The 25,091-nt window shown below is 41.3% G+C and overlaps 1 protein-coding gene across 1 annotated transcript in view; it reads right to left on the reverse strand.

The window, feature by feature from the left end:
• The window catches only part of IL23R (interleukin 23 receptor), a 777,663-nt gene that overhangs the window by 586,162 nt on the left and 166,410 nt on the right, over positions 1-25,091 (reverse strand). Inside the window, exons 5-6 of the mRNA XM_069641944.1 lie at positions 21,944-22,110; positions 2,837-2,985 (exon numbers count right to left, since the gene is read on the reverse strand). Of these exons, the coding sequence (XP_069498045.1) occupies positions 2,837-2,985; positions 21,944-22,110 (316 nt within the window). The remainder of the gene's footprint in view (positions 1-2,836; positions 2,986-21,943; positions 22,111-25,091) is intronic.

A 25,091-nucleotide genomic window follows, 5' to 3' on the forward strand; every position in this document is an offset into this window, starting at 1 on the left:
TCTATGGTGTCTTTAAAGTGTTGTGGGTGAATTGTATACTGGTCCAAAATATTGGTGGCAGTAATAGATCTACCCATTCAAATTGGCCAGTTGGTGATGGATCCTGAATTATTTGGGTGGTTTCTCTTAAGTTCTCTTCTATGTTTATATCTATTCTATGTTTATATCTTTGTAGTATGCCTTGTTTTCTTTTAGATTTTGTAGGGATTTTCTAACTTTGTTTAAGTCTACTAGTTGTTGCCATGTTTTTTTCTTTTCTTGGAACACCATTAACTAGTATAATCAAAGATTGATCTATTGGGTGTTGCAGTCCTAAAGTTTGTACATTTTCATTAAGATACTACTTTGCCACAAATGCCTTTTACTAATTCAGAAGGAGGCCATTTGGCTGTTTTGGGTTGAAGGCGTATTATAGCTTAAGATGGGTGTACTGTTTGGATTATAATGCTCTCATACAAATTAACACCCTGATTCATGAATTATTTGCGGCGAAAAAAAGTGGATTTGTGCGTCATTTTGCCCGCAAATCCCTGTTCAACAAATGGGGATTTGCGGCAGAATGGAGCCCAAATCCTGTTTTTTTCAGCGCAAATAATCCATGAATCACGCCCTAAATTGTTGGAGCGCTTTTGCAAGTGGTAATATTTCCAAATTATTTTTGACAGCACATGATGGCATTTGGTTATTATCAAGCTTTGTATTGCAGTATGTGATTTTATTTTTATCTGCTCTATTTTTTTCTGTTTTCTACGAAGTTGCTGTTTAGTGGGCATTCTCGTTCTGTCTATTGGAAAAAAGGAAAGTGTGGGTTTGAAATTTGTGGAATATATATGCATGTATTGTGAATGAGTGTGTGGATATAATGGCAGAGATAAATAAAGGGCTCTGTGATTGTGTAATGGGTTGATAGTTGTATTTGGGAAGGTTGTAAGAGTAGCTGTGTGTGTAGATGTGTGAAGGGCTTGGGTTAGTGCGTAAGAGAGTGGTAGTGTGAATGAATAAGTAAGGATATTACAATGTTTTCAGGATAATAGTGGATGTTATAATATTGTTTTTTAGGTGAGAATAGAAAGAGTGTACATGTTAAAGTGTAATTAATAAAAGCAAAATAAATGTTGTTGATTTGAAAGGAATTGTGTAGGCTACTATGCGGCTAAACTATACTGTACCAGAAATAATAATACTACAGAAATGCACTTACTTTGTAGGGTGTGAAGAGTAGTTTTCTTCAGATTGTTGTCTTCCTGGAGGTTGTTGTTCACGGCAATTGTGAAAGAAGAAATTTAGTGGGTATATATGGGAATGGTGAAGTAATTTTAGTAGAAGACATTGGGGGTCATTACGAGATTGGAGGTAGATTTGGCGCTATTTGCACCATGACTGCCTCCAATAACGGGACCAAGTCCGGTGTGGTGCAATGGGGACTTACTGCTCTAGTCCGACCCTGGCGGGACCGGTAAGTCCCCATTGCACCAATCATTCCCCATTCCCATTTGAGCCATTTGAACTGTTTTCACTGAATTTGATAGGTTTTTATTAGTGCAACGTAACCATAATGTCCCTTTAACAAAACAAATGTCATTGAATATTTATATATATGAATGTGTGTCTGTAACAGCTCAATTAAGCACTAAACCTTAAACAGGATGTCTACATACATACAACGATCACATACTTTTTGCCTCAAGCCTTATATAGGACCTAATAGTAAGGGTGGACGACCATCATTTCATGAGCCGTTACTATTGAAGCTCTCTTTGGCTGAACGCTAGAAATATTTACTTTACTAACATTTACACTGAATACTCAGCAAAAGATTAAACGAGAAACTCTATTGATACAATAAACATTTGCGAAGTATGCACAACCATAAGGCATGCTGTGAGATATGCTGAACAAATGGCTTGGGCCTACAGAAAATTAAAATTGCTATGTTTGGAAGATTGAATCACCATGGTCTCTACAATGGCCCCTGCATGATCAGTGCTGTATTATTAAGCAGTTGCAAACAGTGTGTCCCAATAAATAGAAGTGGATGTTTTTGAAGTCAAATTAGTTGTGGCTGATAAATCAAGTGGCTCAAGGCACACTTGACAGACTCTTTTGTTACATCTGGATCCGATTAACAGATTTAATTAAGCCATTACCTTTCAGAAGAGGGATTAAAAATAACAATTGCGGCCTGATTACCCAAATTGCTTAATGATACGGAGTGATCGAGCTAGCTCAAGAAGATCCCAGTGATTGTTTTAGGTGATGGATGGTAGGCAGTTCGTGGCAATAGCCATACGGATTAGCATTGCCATAGGCAGTCAATCAGTGGCTAAATTTCATTTATAGTCGGCTCTTCAGCACTGCCTTGCAGCCCAAAGTTAAACATATAGATAATGATGGATGCTACCGCTGCTTGCTTATCGAGAGAAAATTGATATGGCCCGAAATAAATGACTACGAGCTCATTTACTTTGAAGTGATCACTTTGATTTTTTTTTAAATGTGAGTGGGTCACGCCCATGTCCCCCATTCCCTTTCACTACTACCCCTCCCCCAAAACCTTCTCCAGACCCTTTTTACCCTTTAACCCACAACTACATATATATTTCAAAGTAATTTCGAAGTAATCACTTGAAAGTAAATTACTTTGAAGTAATTTCCGTTGTTGAAACCACAGGATGCCTAAAACCAGTTGATAAACCACGACTTTTTTAGTGATCTGCGATTGTTTTAACAACAAAACAAAGAAAAATGCTTATCCACAGAGTAACTTTGAAGCTCACATATACAAAGTCAAAACTAACAAATGTAAATAAATAGTGCAGCCCCTTGAACAACATACCAAAATCCACGTCTGTTTGCTATCACTTTTATATCTCATTTCACAATTGAGTTTTTTGGGTGATGTATAATTTCTCCACTGGATGAAAATGCTTGGTGCAGAAATACGTACAATGTCAACATCAATGATAGCGGGAGAAGCAGGAATCACTAGAAGAAATATCAAATAACGTGAGACATTAAAATCACAGACAGAAGAAAGCAATCTTTGCAAATATGTCAGGCACAAGGTGTGACATGAACGAATTGACAAATGTGCACATAAATAACTGCGTATCACAGTGTGTACAAAGTTTGAAACCGGGCACAAATTGCAGCAACTGCTTTCAAATGAATGGGGCCGTATATATTTGGGTTTGCTACAGTAATTCACATGCATGAGGCAAATTGCATCTAAATCTGGGGTGATGCCTGTGCATGGTGGCAGTCTCAATAAACTCAATCCAAAAGGCTGTTCAAACTAGCTGGCCATGGTCAGATAGCGCTCAGAGTCAAGCTCAGCCTGAATAGATTAGGGCATACTTGCCAACATTCTGTGACCAAAAAGATGTAGGATTTTTCACGTTTCAAAAATAATTCACATAACAATGACATCACAGGAAAATACAAAACATAAATTGATTGTTGGCACCATTGAAGCATTCTAAAATACACAACCCATCAAACAGCAGCACAACATGGAAAGATGTTCAAATGTTAAAAATGTATTGCCCAATAGTGATGAAGTGCTCATGAAAGAGACATTCCGCCGACGCTCGCTTTTTGTTTTCTTCCTTTATTAGGAGTAAAGAACATGAGACATCATGCACTAATTGGAATAGATCACCGGGTGAAATATAAACAATATTCCTCTGTCTTCAGCCATAAAACTGATGTTTTTAACGCTCAATATAATTCATTTGGAGGGGGTTTTAATTTACAGCACTCATTTCACAGGCACACACTGGGATGCCCATGAGGGGATACAAAATTAAGTCATATATAACAGGCGAACTTAAGGCGAGAGTTATGGAATGGGAAAGGGGAAGGCTCGGGGGAGGATGTGAGATGTACGGATCTTCAGCCTAGAAAGTGAAGCGGCCCAAGCAGTACATAGTTATGACAAGTTGAACACTGAATGACATGGCGACTGATACCCCCTCAGTCTGATAGGCAGATGCTGTGTGATGGTGTTACACTCTGCCAGTTGCCTTCACTGGTAGTTCACCTAAGGGTTGTACCGGCAAAAGTGCAGGACTCAGTCAAGTAGCTGTCAGGTCAGTGGATTGGTCTGAGTGCAGTCAAAGTAATCTCCTACCAGTCAGTCCACTGTACAGACAGACTAATGAATGTGTTGCATGCTCTGTCCTGGAGCCTGCCTTAGAATCACATAAATTACTTGCCACTGTTGAAAGCAGTAAGATCTGTCACTGAAATCTGTAGGTGGTAGGACTGCTTAAAAAGCAGTAGCCTACTGCCTAAATCTGTAGGGAGGGATGACCCTGAACTCAGCACTAATCCGTTTAATTGGTTAGGGTCACATTTTTAGGTCATAATATCCCCACTCCAAAAACCGTTGGTGGGAAAATGTGTTCACCTTACCCTAATAAAGAAACACCAACATATTATTGAACTGGGGTTATTTTCTAAACGTAGTGAAGCTCTAGACTATTTGGGGAAAGTGATGGGCGATGTGTCGGGAAGGAGGTTTAAATAAACATTGGCCGTCTGGTGATGGTTTTGGGAGCGACTTTATTAATGGGTATGCGGTGCCTGTCAATGTAAATGCATGTTTCTCTCTCTACACTCCTTTTTGGAGTTCTCGTTCCTATTTGGCACTCCCCCATGGGCTGAGATCTGACAAGGTATCCCAGGCACAGCGGGAAGAGATGCATGACATGGGCATTTAAAATCGCATCCCAAATCTGAATGTGTTTTTAAGTGTGCCTGTGATTTCAACCTCATTTCTAATTATGTGAGTGTTAGTGCTTGCAGGATTCTACAAAAGACTGCTTTAATTAAACTGCCCCTACCGTTACCGGCGACTGATATCCCGGTATTACTAGGATATTCCAGGTGCTGACAAAGGCGAGAAATCCCCATTCAATGGAATGCCGGTAATTGTGGAATTTGTTTAACAGTGGTGGCCTGCTTAACCGGCAGGTCAGGCCTGGAGGTAGATCTGTTCCCCCCACCGGCAAACTTATTTTTCCCTGCTATGGCAAAAATGTTGGTACCTGCTTTTTTATCGTACCAAGGCAAATGTAATGAGGCATGACACACTTTACATGCAAAGCCTCATCTAAGAAGTCATGATAAACTTTTCTGAGTTGTTTTACTGGTTTTGTCACAAGTGTCCATCAGTGTTGAATTCCTCTTAACCGCTATCTTCTACACATTACTCTACCTTATATTCTGCACCATATAAATTGACCACAATTTTATTTGAAATTCAATAAGGATCATACTATTTACTGTTATGGGCCAACACTTATTAGGTTTACTTGGCAGCTTTTTCAATACAATTTAGCTGTTTTGTCTTTTAGACTCAAGTGAACAATGGTGCATACATACCTTCACAATGGTACATTCACTCAGCATCTCCACTAGCCAACCCTCAACACCAAGTTTTGAGAAAGAGAAGATTTATTTATTTTTCAACTAGAAGAAGTCTCAGGGTCAGGCCTTACCAATGCAACCTATTGGTATTGGCTGAAAGAATGAGAGATGCTTTAGTGTAGTCATCTAAGTCACACTGTCGACTCTTCATTAAATCACAAAAAAATGTTAGGTGCACACAGGGACCCACTCATCATCAACAAACGTGTCAATCTTATGGTAAAAATTGGACAAGAGCTGCAACTTCCTTAGATAAATAAAAAATAAGTATACCAGCCAGCTGCCTGAAGGTTGGATGAACCTGACAGTAGGGGTACATTCTTGTGCAATCTTTTCAAGATCTTTGATTTTGAAGCATTGGAAGGACAGAAAGTTCATTGCGGTGCATTGCAGTGCATATATCTCGGAAACCATGCATGTTAAGGCCTTGAAACATGGTTTTCGAGGTCCCAGAGGTACCCTGAGTTCTGTTCCTCGTGACGTTGGCCTATAGCAGGCAGGGCCCCCTCTATTTCCCTTCCCAAACACCTGGGTCCATTTTATATACATCTGCCGGACAGTGGTCGGGCCAGAATTTCTCTCATTTGCAGCCTTCAAGACTACTTCATTAACCTCCTCATGGGAGAAGGTTAGATGTATATTGATGCAATCTATAGGGGTGGTCGATATATCAGATGAAACCTCACTCAAATCTTACATGTAGCTAGTTGTTCCATATAGTATAGACAAATGTTTTACCCATGTCATCTATAAATATATTGCAATGGGGTGGTGATATTTCTGAAGAATATTTTATGGTCTCAGCAATGATGGGCCAGTATTTATGGTGAGTCCCCTCTATTGCTTCCTTGTGTAATGCATCCCATCATTTCACTTTCTGTTCGTTCTTGCCCTGTTTTGGGGAATTTGCCTAGGCCTGTCTTTTTGCTATTATTCTTGCCATTTCTCATATACCCATTTTTTGCTCTATTAGGAGCTGCCCTTTGGCTATTCTGCATGATTTATTTGCTTTCTGATCTCTCCACCACACTGATGCCCTTGCCCTATGCCAGTTTTCAAGTCACAAAACAAAGATATCTATGGTGCTACTTTTCCGCAGCCCCCCCCCCTTATAAATTACCCTTCCTGAAACATTTGGGACCTTCTTCCCATTCAACACTCTTAACCCTTCCTCATACATGTAAGCCATACACCTTGCCCCTCACCTCGCTCTTCCAGAGTCAGACAAGGAGCTGAAGCTTTTCTCCTCTTCCTCATCAAAAAGATCCTGGTCACAATATGAACCAATCTTTAAATTGAAATTGTCACCAGTCAAGGCCCCCACACCATCCCTATCTTCCATAAGGGTATTGTACATTGGCTTAAGGCAGTCACGTGATTTATCATCTTTTGTGCCCTTTAAAGCATTGTCAAAATTCACTATAATCAGTGCTCAGGAAGATGAAAATGTGTTTTTACAACCAACGTCAAACCAGTTTCTGCCAGTGTCATAATTGAAGATATTTCTATAATTCCAGGGATCCATGAATCCTCGTGTATTCCTCCCTCTGACAGATCTCGTTGCGTTTGAGCATTAACAAATATAACCTGTAAATTTGATCAGAGTTTCTGTTTCTTGAAGAATTAAGATGTTGAGGGAAGTCACAAAGGTCAGCAACTCAGCATCCATCATTTTATATGCCAGACCAGTGATGTTCCAACTTCCAATTTGAGAAGTTAGTGTACAGCCCTCCTTATAGTCAAGCTTAGTCAAGTCACAAAATTCCTAAAATCTTTTCTCACGCTGAGGTTCTAGATATAATTAATTCCCCCATTGATCAACTCAAGCATATTTCGCCCCAACTTACTTCAATAATATTGTGATTACTCATGAGGTACATGAGTCCCGAATATCCCCTCAACATGGCTATGGTCCTCTCTGTGGCAGATCCTAGATCCCCGCCAATTAATTTAATCACTGTTTGCCATAAACCCTTGTGCACCCTCTTCTGTTCTGACCAATATGACTGATGGCATGTTCTATGATGGACTATAAAAGAGCCCTAAAGGCACTACCTGAATTGCGTTCGTTTGTGCTTGTAAAACATTCATGTCCTTTTTAATGTGTTCCGCAAAGAACAGTGACCTACAAGAGATGACTATGTAGTCTCCCTCTCGGGCCTTGTGCCCTTTCCCATTCCAGGCCACTCTTCTTGCGATCAAAATATAGCGATCACAGCTTGCTCCTGACGTGGTGTTAATATAATGTGTTGCCTTATAAATTATTTAAGTGGTTTCCTCAGTTAAACCTTCTCTGTGGGGAGGAACCACTATAAGTGCCACACTTATCGATGGAGCGGCCTGTTATAGGAGATTATGAATGGGGGTCGGTACGCTTTGAGTTTTGACGTGTCGGATGTCACATGTGCTTCTTTTGCTCCTCTCTTTGTTGGAACCAAGTATGTACTGATATCTCTCAGCTTGCCTTCTTCGCCCCTCTTAACTTCAACCTTCTTGGAAGAGCTTATTTGAGTCCCTGCTGTGCCTGCTATGTGATATAGAGTTGGGCTCCCAAACTGGTTTTTAGATGTTGTTTGAGATATCGAAGATTGCATATTCCTTGTTGGTGAAGCTTGTGTTGATTCTTCTCTCCCTGGTTTAACAGGTTGGACCCTCTAGCTTGGCACATTTGTCTGTCACTCTGCATACTTCAAACTGCAGGAACTGTACATCCTCATTCACTTTATCTAATGCCTGTTTTACGACATTGATTACCATTTTCATTATAGACAGCTGATTGGCACATAGCCCCCACATATGCAGACAGTTGATTTTGCTGGAAAAGAGTGGCCATGTTGTGTAGATCCTCCTGGATTGGTGCAAGCAAAAGAGGAATGAAATGTTCTATGTCACTAGGACTCCTGCAGTGCTCTCCATCTCTCTCAGAATCTCTCCCAGAAGGCAAATCCTCATCTCTCCAGGGGCCAAATCTTTGCAGCTTTGGGTGCCTGGTTTTGAGCCAACTGGGGCAGATGTCTCATCCAACACCACTGATTCAATAGGGCCTTCCCTTGTGTCATTCAGCTCCTCTCTCTCTCTCTCCTCGTCTTGAGTTTCCTTGTTGATTGAATGGGCTTACGAGTAGTGGGTCCTGTCCCCGTTCCCATTCCCCTTCTTCTGTCCCACTTGCGACCAAAGAAGGCAATACTAAGAATCATCAGTATTTAGCAGAACCAGTAGGATCTGCACCCCTCCCCCTGGTGGTGTGGGGTCTCAGTAAGACTGTTGCCATGGATTCACAGGAGTGGAAATTCATAGGGGGCCCTTTCACCCCACCTTTGTCAGCAGTCCTGGTCTTGTAGTTTGCAAGTACTGGTGATGCTTGTTTTGTGACTTGTTTGCCTTTCTTGGGCAAACTCATGGAGAAGCTGGTCATTCCCCAACTGACCATCCAAACCGAAATGAGGCACTGAAACTGCTATTTTGAATAGCTGACAAGACCTACTCTCTAATCTGGACTCCTATTGTTCTGATCCTCCTCAATCTTTCCTCTGCTTTTGACACTGTCAACCACTCCATCCTCATAAACTGTCTCCGTGAATCACAGACAGGTCTCTGGCGTGGCTTGCCTCTTTACTCTCTAACAGACCCTCCCAAGTGCAAAAGAGTCCTTTTCTCTCCTCCACCTCACTCTTTAACTGTGGCATCCCTCGGGGATCTATCCTATCGCCATGGCTCTTCAACATCTACCTGGCCCCTCCGGCCAACCTGATCTCCACCTACCCCCCTCATTTTCAGTGTTACGCAGACAACCCCCAGCTCTCTTTCTGGCTGCCTTCCCCTACCTCCTCTTCCTCCTCCTCCCTCATAATTGACTGCCTATTGTGCTCTGCCAATGATATCTGCCAATGATCTCTTCTTCAATTCCAGCAAGACAGAGCTCCTAGTTTCCCCCCCACTCTCTGGCCAGACTCCGTGGGTCCCCTCCCCTCACACACTTGTAAGGCAAAAAACCTTGGGATCATATTTGACTCCTCTCTCTACTTCTCTCCTAATATCACGGATCGTGCCAAAAAGTCAAATTTGCAGCTTCATCTCCCCAGGGCCATTCTACCTTTCCTCACCTTCCCCCAGAAGCTCAATGTCTCCAGAGCCCGTGTTCTCTCTGGGCTTGACTACTGCAATAGCCTCTTCCTCAACCTTCCTCTTTCCTCCCTTCGCCCCGTCCAACTAATCCATAATAGGACTGCAAGACCTATCCTTGGCCTCAAGCCCAGGGACTGCAGCTCTCCAGCCCTAAAGTCTCTCCACTGGGTCCTGGTGACTGCAAGGATCAAATTCAAAACCCTTTGCATCATCCTCAAGGCTGACTGGGGTCTCGGACCTCTCTTCATCAGGCTTTCTATCCTGAAATACCTCCCAGACAGAGTCCTTCGTTCTTCTGGCTCCAACTCTCTCCAGGTCAAACGTTTCTCCAAGCAGTGAGCGGAAGGTAGAACCCTATCCTCGGCTGGCTCCTCCCTCTGGAACAACCTCACTCCCCCTTCAGAATTGTGCCGGATATTGTTAAGTTCCGGAAACTTCTCAAGACCTTCCTTTTCTCCTCTTCCTTCCCTCTCCCCCTCCTGTGCTAAACTCTCCATCTGCCTGGTCCCTTCAGAGTCATACAGGGACCGACCACTCCCCCAGCAGTCCCCCCAGCATCCTTTTGCCAGAACCTGCCCTCAGGCTTCCCTTCCCAGATTATCCCAATTTATTCCTCCCTGTCCACTGCACTCTTCTTCCTCTCTCCCCATCTTCCCCTGGCACTTGCCGCCTTGGCCTGACAAGCACATGCCTGCCCCCACCTGTGGGGATACCCCACTCCTGCACATCTCCCTCTACCCTCCTCCCCCTTGCACTTATCACCTTGTCATGCACTTGCACGGTAGGATTGTCAAAAGGCCAATATAACCATTCTTTGTTTTTGTATTGTTGTGATTTCCCATGTTCCCCTAACCCCCATCTTGTCTTGTGGAACCTGGAAACACCTGTGTATAGGCGCCATACAAATGTCCAATAAATAAATAAAATAAATAAAATACAAGTGGTATTGGGATTCAATTTGTTTGTCCATTAATATCGCCACATTTGAGTGGCCATATTTCTCCACGTGTTTCTCCAGCTGCTTAGCGAGTTTCAGAGGCCCACCGAGAGGCAGGCGATGCAACCTCAACCATGTACTCTCCCGGCTCCATTGGCTGCACGCCCGTTCTCTGGAACCCTGTTCTCTGGGAATCTCCCTTCTCCCGGGTTGGGTGAAGTTTAGTGGGTCTTACCGCGTGAGCACCTGACATTCCTCTCCTTGCAGGGAGAAGAGCTGGCACCCTTGTCATAGCCTTCCGCTCCATTAGATCTGCCAAAGATGTCTGTGGGGCTGGGTACGATACAGTTACGGTAGAGTTATGGTTAGGTATAAGTGATGTGGGAGATGTTAAGGATGTGCTTGATCTTGGTGGGGTGACTGCAGAGTAACCAAGTGTAGCAGCCACTGACACCTCCTTTGCACCCATTGTGCCCACCCCAATTGCTGCACACTCCCCTTTCTCCCCACACAAATATAATATATTTCCTTCATATTCTGAATTTAATGATTGCCTATTTTGAAGCAAAATATTTGTCTTTTATACTTCTTTTTCTCATTTTATTTAAGATTTCATAATACAAAGAAGTTTCACTTGTATATGGACGTCACTACAGATGTTGTGAAATATGTCTTTGCTATATTGTGTACTTGGAAAGTAACTTCTTGTGATTTATTTTTAAATATATAGCAGCCTTATAGTTAAGGTGAGTCAGACTCCCATTGGAAGCTCACAAAATTCTATTGTTAATAACTTTTGAGTTATTAAGTTATCAAGAAGACAAAAAGATTTTTTTCCAAAGCTTCGGCCTACATCCCGTTCATTTTCCCAAAGACAAACAAGGTACATTTTTGCTGGACCGCACAGCCCAAACCACTCGACAGATTTGGACCAGGTAAGAAACTTGGGCAAAAAGCATTTAAAAGAGGCCTTTTTTTGGTATGGGGTTATTCTGTGCAGTAGTTTTTTTTTCAATATCTGACGGACAAGTGGGGTGCCCCCTCTCAAAAATATATAGCTATATCCCTGGTAAATTGCCAAAACTGTTTTTTAGAAATTAAACAGCTGCAATCTTTTATTTTCTCAATGTGCGAGATAGTTGGTTATAGCGTAGCTTATGGGAAAATGAAACACAGGAAAAAAGCTGTTTGCCGGTAAAGAAAAATGCAAATGTCATCAGTCTAGAGGTGGCGGGGGCACCAAGTGAGGAGTTGCAGGGGTTCTAGGGACTGAGTTTGCAACATAAACCTTTTCAGTAACCTCGGCTATATCCACAAATTGGCGACATCTGAAATCAAACTGTGTCACAGAAACAGTGTGTGTTGTGGGGGAAAGGGAGAGATGAGGAGGCCATCTGGGAGTGGGGAAGTTAACACAGATGATGGGGCACTTGATGAGTGGCTGGGGAGAAAGAAAGCATTTTTGTTCAGGTGTTTTTTTCTGATATCCACGGCAATCTAGTCCTATACCCACGGTTATATATATATATTTTTTTTAAAGATATTTTTACAGCTACAGTGACGTCGGGGTGAAAAATCATCGACCCAGTGACACGATAGCAATCCAGTTATCCCATCCATGCAGTAACCATGACAGAAGGGGCCAGCCCCCTCAGCCCATGTTACTTAATAAATGAGCAGACGTTACAAGACCACTTAAGGAAACATTGTTTTTTTAAGCCGTGTTAATGTCAATCCTTGAACGTTTTGCATTCAGAGACACATTTTTTGCCTTTTGCTGAATTGTATTTTGCTATATGTAGCCTTCAAGTGAAGATGGGGGGAATAATGCCACAATTGTACACTTTTTGCCTAACATATTTCTATAAGGATTTATATATTTGAGTGACACTATCATATGTGTACTTTCCAAATTATGTTTATAAAGCAGAGTATTGATGGAAGCCAGACATGGGGGTGAGGAGGGAAATGATGATAGTCATGAGTATTATCCCACGATGTGGCAAGAGAGTTTGCAATCCTGGAAACTGACGCAGTTATTTTCACCTGATTATGGCAGCTTTTCAGGGCACAAGGACACATGTGGGTGGACAGCGTAACTTTATTTCAGAGGGTGGGTGCAAACCCTTGGATTTTTTGAGGTTGGCAAGCTTGTTTATCATGTTCCCAGTGTAGACACTTACCCACAAGACCACAAGTACTTGTTTCGTTTTGGGATTTTATTTTCCAGGGAATTCATCAGGACAGAGTGCTGGGTTTAAAACGTGAGCACCTTTTATACTTTTCCAGCATATTTATTGGGACATTTCCTCTCTCAGTTTATTTTTCTAGTGTCCATAACTTTGTTTAAAACTCCAATGCTATTTTGTCTTGCACACTTTTTTCTAAGGAGAAGGTCAATTGAACTACATTTGTATATTTTACTTTAAAATATATGTTCAAAAACTGTGGCCATATTCATGGGTTCAAGATTTTGTGTTTCGCTATGGGGGCATAAGTACCTGGGCATATGTTATTCCTGCAGCTAGTCATTTGTGCCCTTTTCCGTGTTGCTTAAATGTGGTTAGTTGGGGTTGTGTGATGTATTACAACAGTCACCAAGAGACCAGCCATAAAACAAGGGGCTTGTAGCATGCTGCTTAACCAAAGTGTCTGATCATCTGCAAATAATTGAATCTCACTGCTCATTGCCTAAAAACATTGTGAGTTCTCAAAGAGATAAATCTATTCTTACAGCTACAGTGGCTTTCCTATCCATGCAATAACCAGGACAGTCCCTGCTTAGCTTCAAAATGAGGTAGCGGCCAGCCATCTCAGGCCATGTTGCCTAACAAACGAACCCACGTTACAAGACCACTTAGAGCAACATTGCGTCATGGGCCGGATCCTTCCTGGCTTTGAAATTAAGCAGCGTCGGTCCTGGTCACTGAATGGAAGGGAGATAGTCCACAGTCCCGAATCCTGTGTGTTTTCATAGTTTTAAATATCTCATCACACACAAAATCTGCATTATTTTATTTAAGCCATGCTACTCTCAGTCTTTGACAGTTTTGCACTCAGAGACCATTTATTTGCCTTTTGCTGAACTGAATTCTGGTATTTGTCTCCCAGTCAAATTGGGGCGAATAATGCTACAATTGTACACTTTTTGCCTAACATAGTTCTATAAGGATTTATATATTTGAGTGTGACTTTGGTATGAGTACTTTTAAAATTATGTTTATAAAGCAGAGCATTGATGAAAGCCAGACATGGTGGGGGTGAGGAGGGGAAACGATGAGAGGGAACGTAAGTCATGAGTATTTGCCCACGATGAGGCAAGAGAGTTTTCAATCCTGAACACTGGTGCAGTTATTTTCCCCTAATTGTGACTGCTTTTCAGGGCACAAGTATAGGACACATGTGGGTGTACAGCGTACATCTTTTTTTAGAAGTCAGACGCTACCCCTTGTTTTTTTTTTAGGTTGACAAGCTTGCTTAAGTATTTGGCTATCAGGATTTTACTCAGGTTGTCATTATCCCAGTGCAGACGCTTACCCACAAAACCACAAGCACTTGTTTCATATTTGGATTTTGTTTTCCAGGGAATATATCAGGACAGATTGCTGAGTTTAAAACATAAGCACCTTTTATATTTTGCCAGCATATTTATTGGAACTTTTCCTCTCTTAGGTTATTTTTTTTTTATGTTCATTACTTTGCTTAAAAGTCCAATGCTATTTTGTCTTGCACACTTTCTTCTAAGGAGAAGGTCAATTGAACTACATTTGTATATTTCACTTTAAAATATATGTTGACTTTCTGTGCGTATAGTCAATGGTGGCAGTTTTTGATTTTCGTTTTGGCGGCAAAAATACCTGGACATATTCTTGCAGCCAGTCACTATTTTACCTTTTCAGTGCTGCCTAAATGTGGATAGTTGGGGTTGTGATGTATCACAACAGTCACCAAGAGACCAGCCATAAAACAAGGGTCTTGTAGCACGCTGTTTAACAAAAGTGTGTGATCTTTGGCAAATAATGTAATCTCACTGCACATTGCTTAAAACATTGTGAGTTCTCAAAGCCAGCAACATTTTATACATAACAATACCACTGTCAAAACGGGTCAAAACCAATTTGTGATTGATTAACATCTTTCAGTGATGGTTTGCATGTTTTTAAAATATAGAGTGGCTGAAGGCCATGGCTAGTGGTCTGGTAGTGTTCTAAAATATACAGTGGGCACGGCCATAGGCCGTGGCCACTGGCCAAGTGCCTAAAAAATCTATGGAATAACAAAACCTTTGAAATTCAAGGTTAAAATGTTAGTTGCTGGCAGGTTAATATGAGAAATTAACGCAACAAAACCCCTAAAATTCAGCCAAAGCCACCTTAACTTCTCAATCCCTGTTGCGTAGCCTATGATCACAATGATGACATCACTGATGACATCACTGGTGACATCACTAACAGCATATTCTTTGACATACAATTGAATGCAATAAACAATTGGATACTATTTAAAGATCACTTTTACTTTGTACAGTTTAGGTTTTATTTTAATTTTAACATGTAATCACTTACAAAAGACACACAGAAAGAAATACACACCTATGTACATGTTTTCAAGCAAATGATGAATTTAAAACTTCATTTCTTTTCAATACATATATACATTTAAAGTAATTATCATTTTCATTTCAATACCCATAGCTGTTGCTTGTTTTAAAGCAATTAGCATGTCATTTATAAAATGCTAGGTGTACACATTTTTCTTACAATAAAACAATTGACACAAAAAATGTAGTGAATTATTAGGGTTCAACGTGTGTCACTTTACATTTATGTCTACAAATTGCTGTGTATATGTATATACAGATTATATTATAGTGAACATGTCTTATATATATTTGGCAGAAACAGGAACATTCTAAGCAGTGTACTATTGATAATTCAGATATCATCTTTTACCAAAGTACTACAAAAGAAAGCTTCACAAATAGTGATATGATGCATGTGTAGCTGTTTACTGTTTTAAACAATGTACTCATTTTTATGACCTATTCTGAAATGCTAATATCACATATGAAGAAACGTAAGGGTGGTCTAAATATGGGAAAATACCTAGAGTGATCTTATGTCTGATGCCATTAGTTAAATAATCATTGATGTCATATATGATGTTATTTGCGATGTCACCAGTGATGGCATCAGTGATGCCATCAGTGATGTCATTAGTGATGTCAACAGAGATGATTTAATTAGTGATGCCACCAATGATGTCATCAGTGATGGCATTAGTGATGTCATCTTGATGTCATAATTGTGGTCAAAGGCTACGCAACAGGGGGCGCAAAGTTAAGGTGGCTTTAGCTGAATTTTAGGGATTTTGTTGTGTTAAGTCCTCACCTTAATGTCCGTGCAACTAAAGTTTGTATCTTGAAAATATTTACATATATATTCACTGAGAAAACATTGTTAAAGGAACATTATGGTTAAGTTGCACTAACAAAACGCCATGAAATTCACTTAAAAAACATTGTTAAAGAGACGTTATGTTTACAAGTTAAACCGAAAAACCCTTGAAATTCACCAGTTATGGTAGGCTAAGCAACCATAACTCACGCCACCTGCATGCACTGATAAGACTAACACCCAGGGCATCATTGATGACATCACATATCTGGAGCACTTCTTTATGTTCACTTTTTGCTCAATGGTAGAGATAATTTTAAAAATCAAAAGGTGTTACATATGTAGACATTAACCTTGTTGTATGTTGTTAAGACACTTTCCTTAACATTTGGCCTCAGTTCATCATGCACATACATAAGAAAAAATCAAGCTTCAAACACACAATTAATTTGTGTACTTCATTATAAAGTCTAATGTCACTTTAATTGTTTGGTGGTGTTGTTTCTTTCCTCCTTACTGAAGTTTTCCTGTATGTGCCTCAGTTTTGTATGCATTGTGGGTCTTCATATGTATTGTTTATAGTAACACAAGTATGAAGTAAGTCTTGAATTATTAGGTATTATCTATTAGCTACTTATTCAATATTCATCATTACTTAGAGCTCTCATAAGGTACCACTCATTATTTTACCATCCAAAATTACTAGATAAAAAATATTGAACTTCTATAGTGCATGCTGCAGCCATTGCCGGTGTGTATGTATAATTAGGTGTCTGTATTAACAACAACACTCCAATATCATGTTTTGCTCAGATGAGTACATTCTTTAATACATTAAGTAGTTCATGATAGATCTCCCAATTGTTAGCCAGAATCCTGTGCAGTTCCCTTAGGGAGTACTACAGAAGATTAAGACTACAGGTATATGCAATAAATCCCCTTTGGTATCAGTCTGTACCACAACGATTTAGTTGGTACCTGTGACCAAGCAGTCAGACTTATCTCAAGGGGGAGATGAGCAGTATTCAGGGTTTACACATTAGGACTACAATACCATGGAGCAAGGAAACACTGACCAAAGCTTTGTATCAAAAAGAATATATATATTTATTTTACACACTCTGATGTTCAAACACAAATCACTATTATAAAAGCAAGTTAAATCAGTCAAGAAAAGTATACACAACTCCCTATTTAAATTGTAGACAAGTTTGAACAAGAGTGAAAACTGAGCAAAACGGCACAGTGAAAACCAAGCAGAAATGGCACTCTAACAATTCCTCAAAAGGGAGGGAAAGGTCAAGTTATACAGGAATATACTGTTAAACACACCGGCAACACTTCCCAAGAAGATTGTGAACAAGTTAGGCAAGGCAATACTTTGCATGTGCAATACTTAGGTGAAAACCGAGCAAAATGGCACTTTACAAGTTTAAAGAGAGGGAAGGAAAAGGTGGTTATAAGAGTTAGGTGCACCAACACATTTCTAGGTGAGAAGCAATCTAGAGACAGCAGTTGTAACAGATTTAGCCAGAGTCAATAGGCTTGTGCCAGAGTCAGTGGTACAAGGCAAAGTGCCCAGGAGCAAAATGATCTAGTCGCTGCAGTCAAGTCTTTGTTTAACAATTCGAAAAGGCGGTTGCAGAAGGTGAAAGACAAAGTTAGATCATAGGGGCGGCCAACCCAGTAGGTAAGAAAAAGATTTAAAACACATTCAGCAGTACCCAACGAAATGGGAGGCCTGGCGGAACAATGTACCTTAAAAGTGGAAGAGGCTCCTGCGGTGGCCGTAGTTCCTGGCAGTTCCTGCAGTTCGGAGATCCAGCAGAGGAAGAGAGGCTCTCGTCGTGGAGGAAGGTTCGAGTTACTGCACTGCCCAGGGTTGAAACCAGCCACGGTGCTGCCAAAATGAATAAAAGGTAGGCTCCTTTAAATTGCGGTCCGGATGTACGGGTGCCTGGCTATCCGGTCTCCTAATGCTTGGCACTGGCGATTCAACCAAAGCAGGTCATGGAAGGCAATTGGCAAACTGGTTGGCCCCACCATCTCAAGGGAAGAAGACTCTTGCAGGTGAAGATCTTCTCGAGTCGTTGGAGAAAAGTGGTGAGGATCTGCAGCAGGGCTTCACCAGTGGTTCAGTCGTTGCAGAAGTCTTCGGCTTCTCTCTTCAGCTTCTTAGTTCCAGTGGCGACGTCTTGTCCTCCAGTCCTCAGGACCCTGCTTTTATGCAGCAAGACCCCTATTCATACAGCCTAGTTGTCACTTACACAGTGGGGTGGATCTCCTGGCGGGAGAACCCCCCAGCCTATCAGGGCAGAGTGTGACTTGCGTTGAGTAGGCAACCCTGTCCAGGGTGCCTATTCCCCCTCCCACACATCCTGTCTACCCCAGACTCAGTGTCGCCGAGAGGAGGGCTTCTGTGCAGATGCCCGCCAAAAGGACGAACAAAGGATCCCCGACCTGGGTTAGGACTACAGAGAAAGACACGAGAAAGAAATTAAATCTTCTGCCAATAAAAACCTACCGGAGTAAAGTTAATATTAAAATAAACCGGCGGTATGTTAGAGGCTGTCAGTAAAAGTGGTAGCCTCGAACAATGGGAAAATACCATAGGAAAATATTCACGGTCGAATATTTATGGTAGAAACCACTGCCACCAGCCAGAAACCTTTGAGAGAGGGACTGTACGGTACCCCCTCGAAAATGAACACTAGGGAAAAACTATTAACCCTTCCCAGTACCTCCATAGTAAGATGGGTTGTACTGGTTTTCTTCATAAGAAATGACTAGTAAAGTCAATAGGGACTTTACATGCCCTGGGAGACAGTAGTCAGTCCCAGGGCATGGAGTCTATGTTTGGGGGTCGCTACGACAAAAAAGATGATTCCCATGAGGGTGAGAAAAACCCCATAGACCATAAGCACACAAGATAGCCTAGAACACACACTAGCAATCTGTCTAAGAGTGGGGAAAAAGGGTCTCACTCCTAGCAGGAGAAAAAAAAATAAACCCCTCAAATCCAGCAAAGCTGCTGGGGGACTCTATAGGTAAGAGAACTGCACAGGATTCTGCCTAACACCAATCACCCCTGATATCTTGTTACTAACATTATACACACGACCCCTTTTAAAGACTTTTTATCAAAATTAATTTCATATGTGATGTAATCTGTGATGTCATCAATGACATTTGTGATGTCATCTTTGATGTCCTGGGTGGTAGTCTTAGCAGTGCACAGAGGTGACACGAGTTTGGTTGCTTAGCTTACCATAACTGGCAAATTTCAAGGGTTTTACGGTTTTACGTGTAACCATAATGTCTTTTTAACAACATTTTTTCATTGAATTGCATGGGTTTTTGTTAGTGGACCTTAACCATAACGTCCCTTTAACAAAGTTTTTCAGTGAATTGAATGGGTTGTTGCTAATGCAGTTTAACCATAATGTCCCTTTAACAAAGTTTTTTTCAGTGAATTTCATAGATTTCTATTAGTGCAACTTAACCATAACGTCCCTTTAACAACGTTTTTTCGGTGAATATCATAGGTTTTTATGAGGGACTATGTTTCATAATGTTAGATTACTGTATATAAGTTCTTAATAATTCCTCTTTTAACACATATGAAAGAACTGTAAACCTCCTTTAACAAACATACTTTTTGCAACGCATACTGATGTGTGTCGTTATCAGCAGTGCATGCTGGGGATGCAAGTCATGGTTGAATTGTCTTGGGCATGAGGGTTAACCATTACCCCATTCCCACCAAACCACTGCTGTTATCTACTGCACCCACTCTGCATCCTAGTTCAGTATTCACTATACCCTCTTAATGTGACCAATGGCCAGTGCTCATGGCTTGCAGCCATGGCGAGTTTCCACAATCCATTAGGCATGTACTTCGGCCATGCTGCATTCCTCAATAGACAAATCAGAGTAAAGATTTGTCCCTGCCGATGGCCAGGACTACTGCCCAGGCAGAAAAGTTATATCACTATTTATTGTACTTACTTTTTGACATTTTCAAAAAAGTAAAACACAGGACAGTTTTGCAAAAGCATGCTTTCATATCCTTGCAGATGCTCCTCGCGCAAGTTTGTTGCAATGCCGTCGAGCACTTCGGTCTGCAGCCGCAAGCAGAATGTACTTTCCCATTCAAACCAAGGGCTTCGGCCATGCTGCATGCCCCAATATGCAAATCAGAGTACACCTTTGTCTTTGCTCAGGGCCAAGCCCATTGCCCAGTCACCAGAGTAATATCACAACTTTCTGTACTTACATTCTCACCCTTTAGAAAAAATAAAACACAGGACACATTTGCATAACCACGCTTTGAGGTCCTTGCTGATGCTCCTCGCAAATGTTTGCTGTAATCCTGTCCAGCAGTGTAGCCAAAGCAGAATTTTGTTTCCCATTCAAACCTATACCAATTTCGAAAAACTTTACTGCATAGCGAGTCCCTGGTTTGCATGAGCTCTTTAACCCCATTGCCGGTTCCTTGTGGTCATGGCCAGTAGCCATATTGTCCTTTGGCCATGGCCCAGAAAATCTGGCCATGGCCACAGGCTATGTACCTCAGTCACCAAAGGTATATCACTATTTTGTGCCTACATTATGACACTTTTCCCAAAAATAAAACGCGGACATTTGCAAAACCATGCTTTCAGATCCTTGCTCCAGGCACGAGTTTGCTGCAAATCCGTCCATGTTTTATTATTTGAAAAATGTACATACATAAAATAGTCAAATAACTTAGCCCCACTTAACAAAATCCATTCAGACTTTGGACATACATAGAAGACTTAGTCTATAACCTTTCTGAGAACTTGTGTGTACATTCGTCAAATGGAAACAACGTTATAAGCCGTCTAAAAATGTTGAGACCCCCCTCTAATTTTGACCCCTCTTGAGAAACTCCCACCAAACTTTTTGAATCCATTGATATCTGGGTTTAAAATCTTTTTGCAAATGTTTGTGCAGATTCGTCAAATGGCACTACTTTTATAAGCCTTTCAAATATTTTGAGACGTCCCTCTACTTTTGCTCCCTCTTGGCAAAACAGCACCATTCAGGGTCAGGTCTAGAATGATATTACTAATTTTCATGCAGTTTCATTGAGTGGCGCCAACGTTATAAGCCATCCACAAACTGTTTTCACCAAACTTGTAATTCAAAAATAGGCATGGATGTTCCCGAACATCAGAGATGTTCGCGAACATCAAAGGACTGCACCCGAACATCCAGACTGTTTGCTGACTTCAGGGATGAAAAAACACTTGTATTTTGGTTTCTTATGGCCATATGCCATCAAATCCTCATCACCCCTCACCACCCCAGAGATTGTTTCAATGTTGTGCTTTTCAATATGTTTTTGCCGTGATGTCTGCATACAACGGGCATTGTCCGTGAATCCAAATTGGCAGGCGTTTCCCAAAAATATGACACACCTCATGCTTTTCACCATCTAATCAGCGGGCGTGTCCAATGTCCGTGGACATCACACCACCCTTTGGGCCAATCGGAGACCAGTGCACGGACCAAACAGGGAAAGTGAGTCCATGGACCGAACCCAGATATCACTAATTATTTTTTACCCACTTTTTGGACATTTAAAAAAAAAACTTCTGAACGGGATTTACAGCAAATTTACAAAAGCATGCTTCAGGACAAAGCCCTGCTCCTGGCGCAAATTTGGTGAAAATGTGTTCAGCGATTTGGGCTGTAGGTGTGAGCAATTACATTTTTCCATTGCATCTATGGTAAAAACCACACAATTTGGGGCCCCGCCCTGCACGAAACCTCACCAGACTTCGCAGTATCAATCTGACGGTGGTTGTGTGAGTTATGGTTGCTAAGCTTACCATAACTGGTGAATTTCTGAGGTTTTTCGGTTGCACTTGTAACCATAACATCCCTTTAACAACGTTTTTTAAATGAATATATATATATATATATGTATATATAGTATATGTTTATACAGAATAGCACCTTCCATTCATAGTCCTGTATTTGTCTGTATATGCCAACATTAAATATTGCACATGAAGTCTTTTACCTATGTCATCAAGGTTGATATCCAGCGTAGGCGATTTCCCTGTGCCCAGAGCATTACTTGCTTCGATCCAGAGTGAGAACTGGGTATTTTCTTTTGATTTATTCAATAAAATAGTGATATTGCTTGTGCTATTGGCATCAAAAACGTGTTCTTGTTTCACCTGCAAACTAAAAATATATATAACTGTCTGTATAAGTGTTGCATAAATAAGCATTTGCATTCCATCGATAATTTGTAAAAAGAAATCCTTACACAATGTTATCCCGCAAATAACAACATCTGAAAACCGAAAATGAATACCAAGAAACAGAACTGACCAACACATATTATCCGACTGTAAATGAAAATATTTGAATATGTCTGAATATATATAAATCAGCTTCTGATTTACATACTAGCTTTGCATCCAAGTAGCTACACAGTATGTAAATATGACATTCACATTAAATTAGATTACTGTGGGCCTGGTGCAGTAGGCATTTGTAATGGTTATGGCTTTATAGGAGTACTTTATCTTTAATACAAGGGGCCGCGATTCTCAGGATTCTTGTGTATGGATTATAAAGAAATGTAAGCAAATAGGTGTAGTGTTGGAGCATCGCTAGAGACTCCAGCATGTTGGTCTCATACAGCAACCATAAATCATGCATAACAAAGGCAGACCTTCAAAACCAGTATCCTTTGTAGAAAAGCCGAAAATCCTGATAACCAAACCCGCAAATAGGTGTAGGGTCTCAGGGAAGCTATTCCAGGTGTACACAAAACCACTGGAAAAAGGCTTTAGCTGGATTTACACATTTCTGAACCTGCGGGTCTGGAATTTAATGTCTCTCCATGTTCCTTGAATGACCTCACATTACAAACCGCTCTACAAGATACACTAGGGAATATCACTTTGAAGAACACTAATTGAATGGGGTGGTAGATTCAAAGTGGAGCCAGAACAAGCTTTTAAGCACAAACACCTGCCCGCCTTAAAGGGCAGTTCAACATTGTTTGTTTATTTGTTTGTTTATTTATTTCTATAGCGCTCCGGACCCAGGAGTATAGGGGCGCTTAGTACAAGGTTACAAGGCACAGTACATGGTAATAAACAGTGATGCTAGAGCAATTTAAATAGCAGTTATATACAGGCAGTGGGGGTGATAGCACCCAATCGTGACATAAGTGAGGCATGAACAGTCAATACATTATATAGCAAGGTCTGACTTCAAGTTGACTATTTGTCAGAAGCCACCCAATGACAAGTTTCCTGAATGACTGGAAGGAATTGGAGGATTTGATGCTCAGTGGCAGGGAGTTCCAAAGTTGGGGGGCGAGGACAGTAAAGCTCGAGCCTCCGGCTCTTTTAGAGTTAAATCTAGGTACTGTTAGGCAAAGGTGTTGGAGGATCTCGTGGTTCTAACGGAGGGTTTCTTGGTGAGTTTGTTAGTAAGGTATGGGGGTTCTAGATTGTTGAGAGCTTTGTACGTCAGGCAAAGTGTTTTTAGGTCAATTTTGTGTTGGATGGTGAGCCATCTGCATGTGGTTCTGGTGGTCGAGATGTGCTCACGTCTGGTGATATTTAGCGCTGCCCGTAGCGCATTATTTTGAAGGACTTGGAGCTTGTTAATTATCGCTTGGTTGGCACCTAAGCAGAGACTATTGCAATAATCTAGTTTCGATTGTATAAGGGCTCTGGCTAGTATGAGGCAACTGTTAGGGGTGAGAAATGGTCTACAGGCTCTAATGAGTTTTCCGGTATATGCAGTGGCGGAGGCAGTTGCGTTAATTTGTTTAGTGAGGTTAACGTTGGCATCAAGATAGAAGCCAAGTGTTTTCACATTTTTGGCGACCGGGAAAGTGTTGCCATCGATTATGATGTTAGAATAGTTGGGGTTTTAATTTTTGTAGGTTGTTGGGCGAGCCAACAATGAGCAGTTCGGTCTTCTCGTCATTGAGGCAGAGGCCATGTGTGGCCATCCATGCCTGAATGACGGAGAAGATTTCATTGATCCTGGCTACATCAATATCGTAGTTGCCCGAGATAGTGAGGAGCATCTGAGTGTCATCCGCGTAGTTTGTATAGGTGACACCCAGGCGGTCCAGTTTATCAAAGAGGGGCTTTGTAAAGATATTGTAAAGGGTAGGTGAAACACATGATCCTTGTGGGACACCACAGGAAATAGGAATAGGGTCTGCTGCTGCCTCCAGAGAGAAGACCCTCATGGTTCTGTTGGCTAGGAAGGGCTGTATCCACGTGACAGCAGAGGGGGAGAAGTGGGCGGCAGAGGAGAGGTGGTTACAGAGTATTTTGTGGTCAACCAGGTCGAAGGCCGCTGAGAGATCTATAAGGAGTAGGATGGCAGCCTTGCCCTTACCTTTAATTTCGTCAATCTGACTTTTAAGGTCAACAAGGGCAGTTTCTGTTCCATGCTGAGGCCGGAAGCCAGACTGACGCAATCCGAGTAATTGGTTAGACTCTAGGTAATGCTGAATTTGCAGGTAAGCAACTCTATCGAGAATTTTCAGCAGGAAGGGAACAGTTGTGATGGGCTTGTAATTTGTGGGGATGGAGGGGTCCAGAGTCTGTTTTTTTAGTAGCGGGAGGACCCATGATTGTTTCAGATTGTTGGGTACCGAATTAGTGGAGAAAGATGCGTTTATGAGCTTGAATATGAAGGGGGCGAGGTCTCTTGCTGCATCTTTTATGATCTGTGCAGGGCAGCTGTCCCCTTTACAGTTTGATGGTTTGAGGGATGTTATAATTTTTTGCACTTCTAGTGCGGTTACGTTTTTGAAGGTGAAGCCCTGGTTGGTGTTAGGGGTCGTAGGTGGGCTGGGCATGAAGGGGCTAAGGGTGGGGCTACTATTAGAGAGTTGAAGTCTTTTGTTTCCGATTTTAGTTTGTAGGCCAGTAATTTTGTTTGCCAGGGGATCTTGGATACTTGTGCACCAAGATTGGTCCTTCACAGACGAATCCATAGATGGATTGGGGTTTTCTAACTCCTTCAGTATAGTGAATAGTTCTTTGGTACTGGAGCTAGCATTACTTATTCTTGTGTTGTAGGCTTCCTTTTTTGTGCGAATAATTTCTTTTTTATAAAGGGAAGATGCATTTGTAAGATTGACTTTATGTTCCGCTGATGGATTCTTTTTCCAAAGGGTT

This window comes from Ambystoma mexicanum, chromosome 1q (assembly GCF_040938575.1).
Source record: "Ambystoma mexicanum isolate Mex_15411 chromosome 1q, UKY_AmexF1_1, whole genome shotgun sequence".
NCBI classification, from domain to species: domain Eukaryota; kingdom Metazoa; phylum Chordata; class Amphibia; order Caudata; family Ambystomatidae; genus Ambystoma; species Ambystoma mexicanum.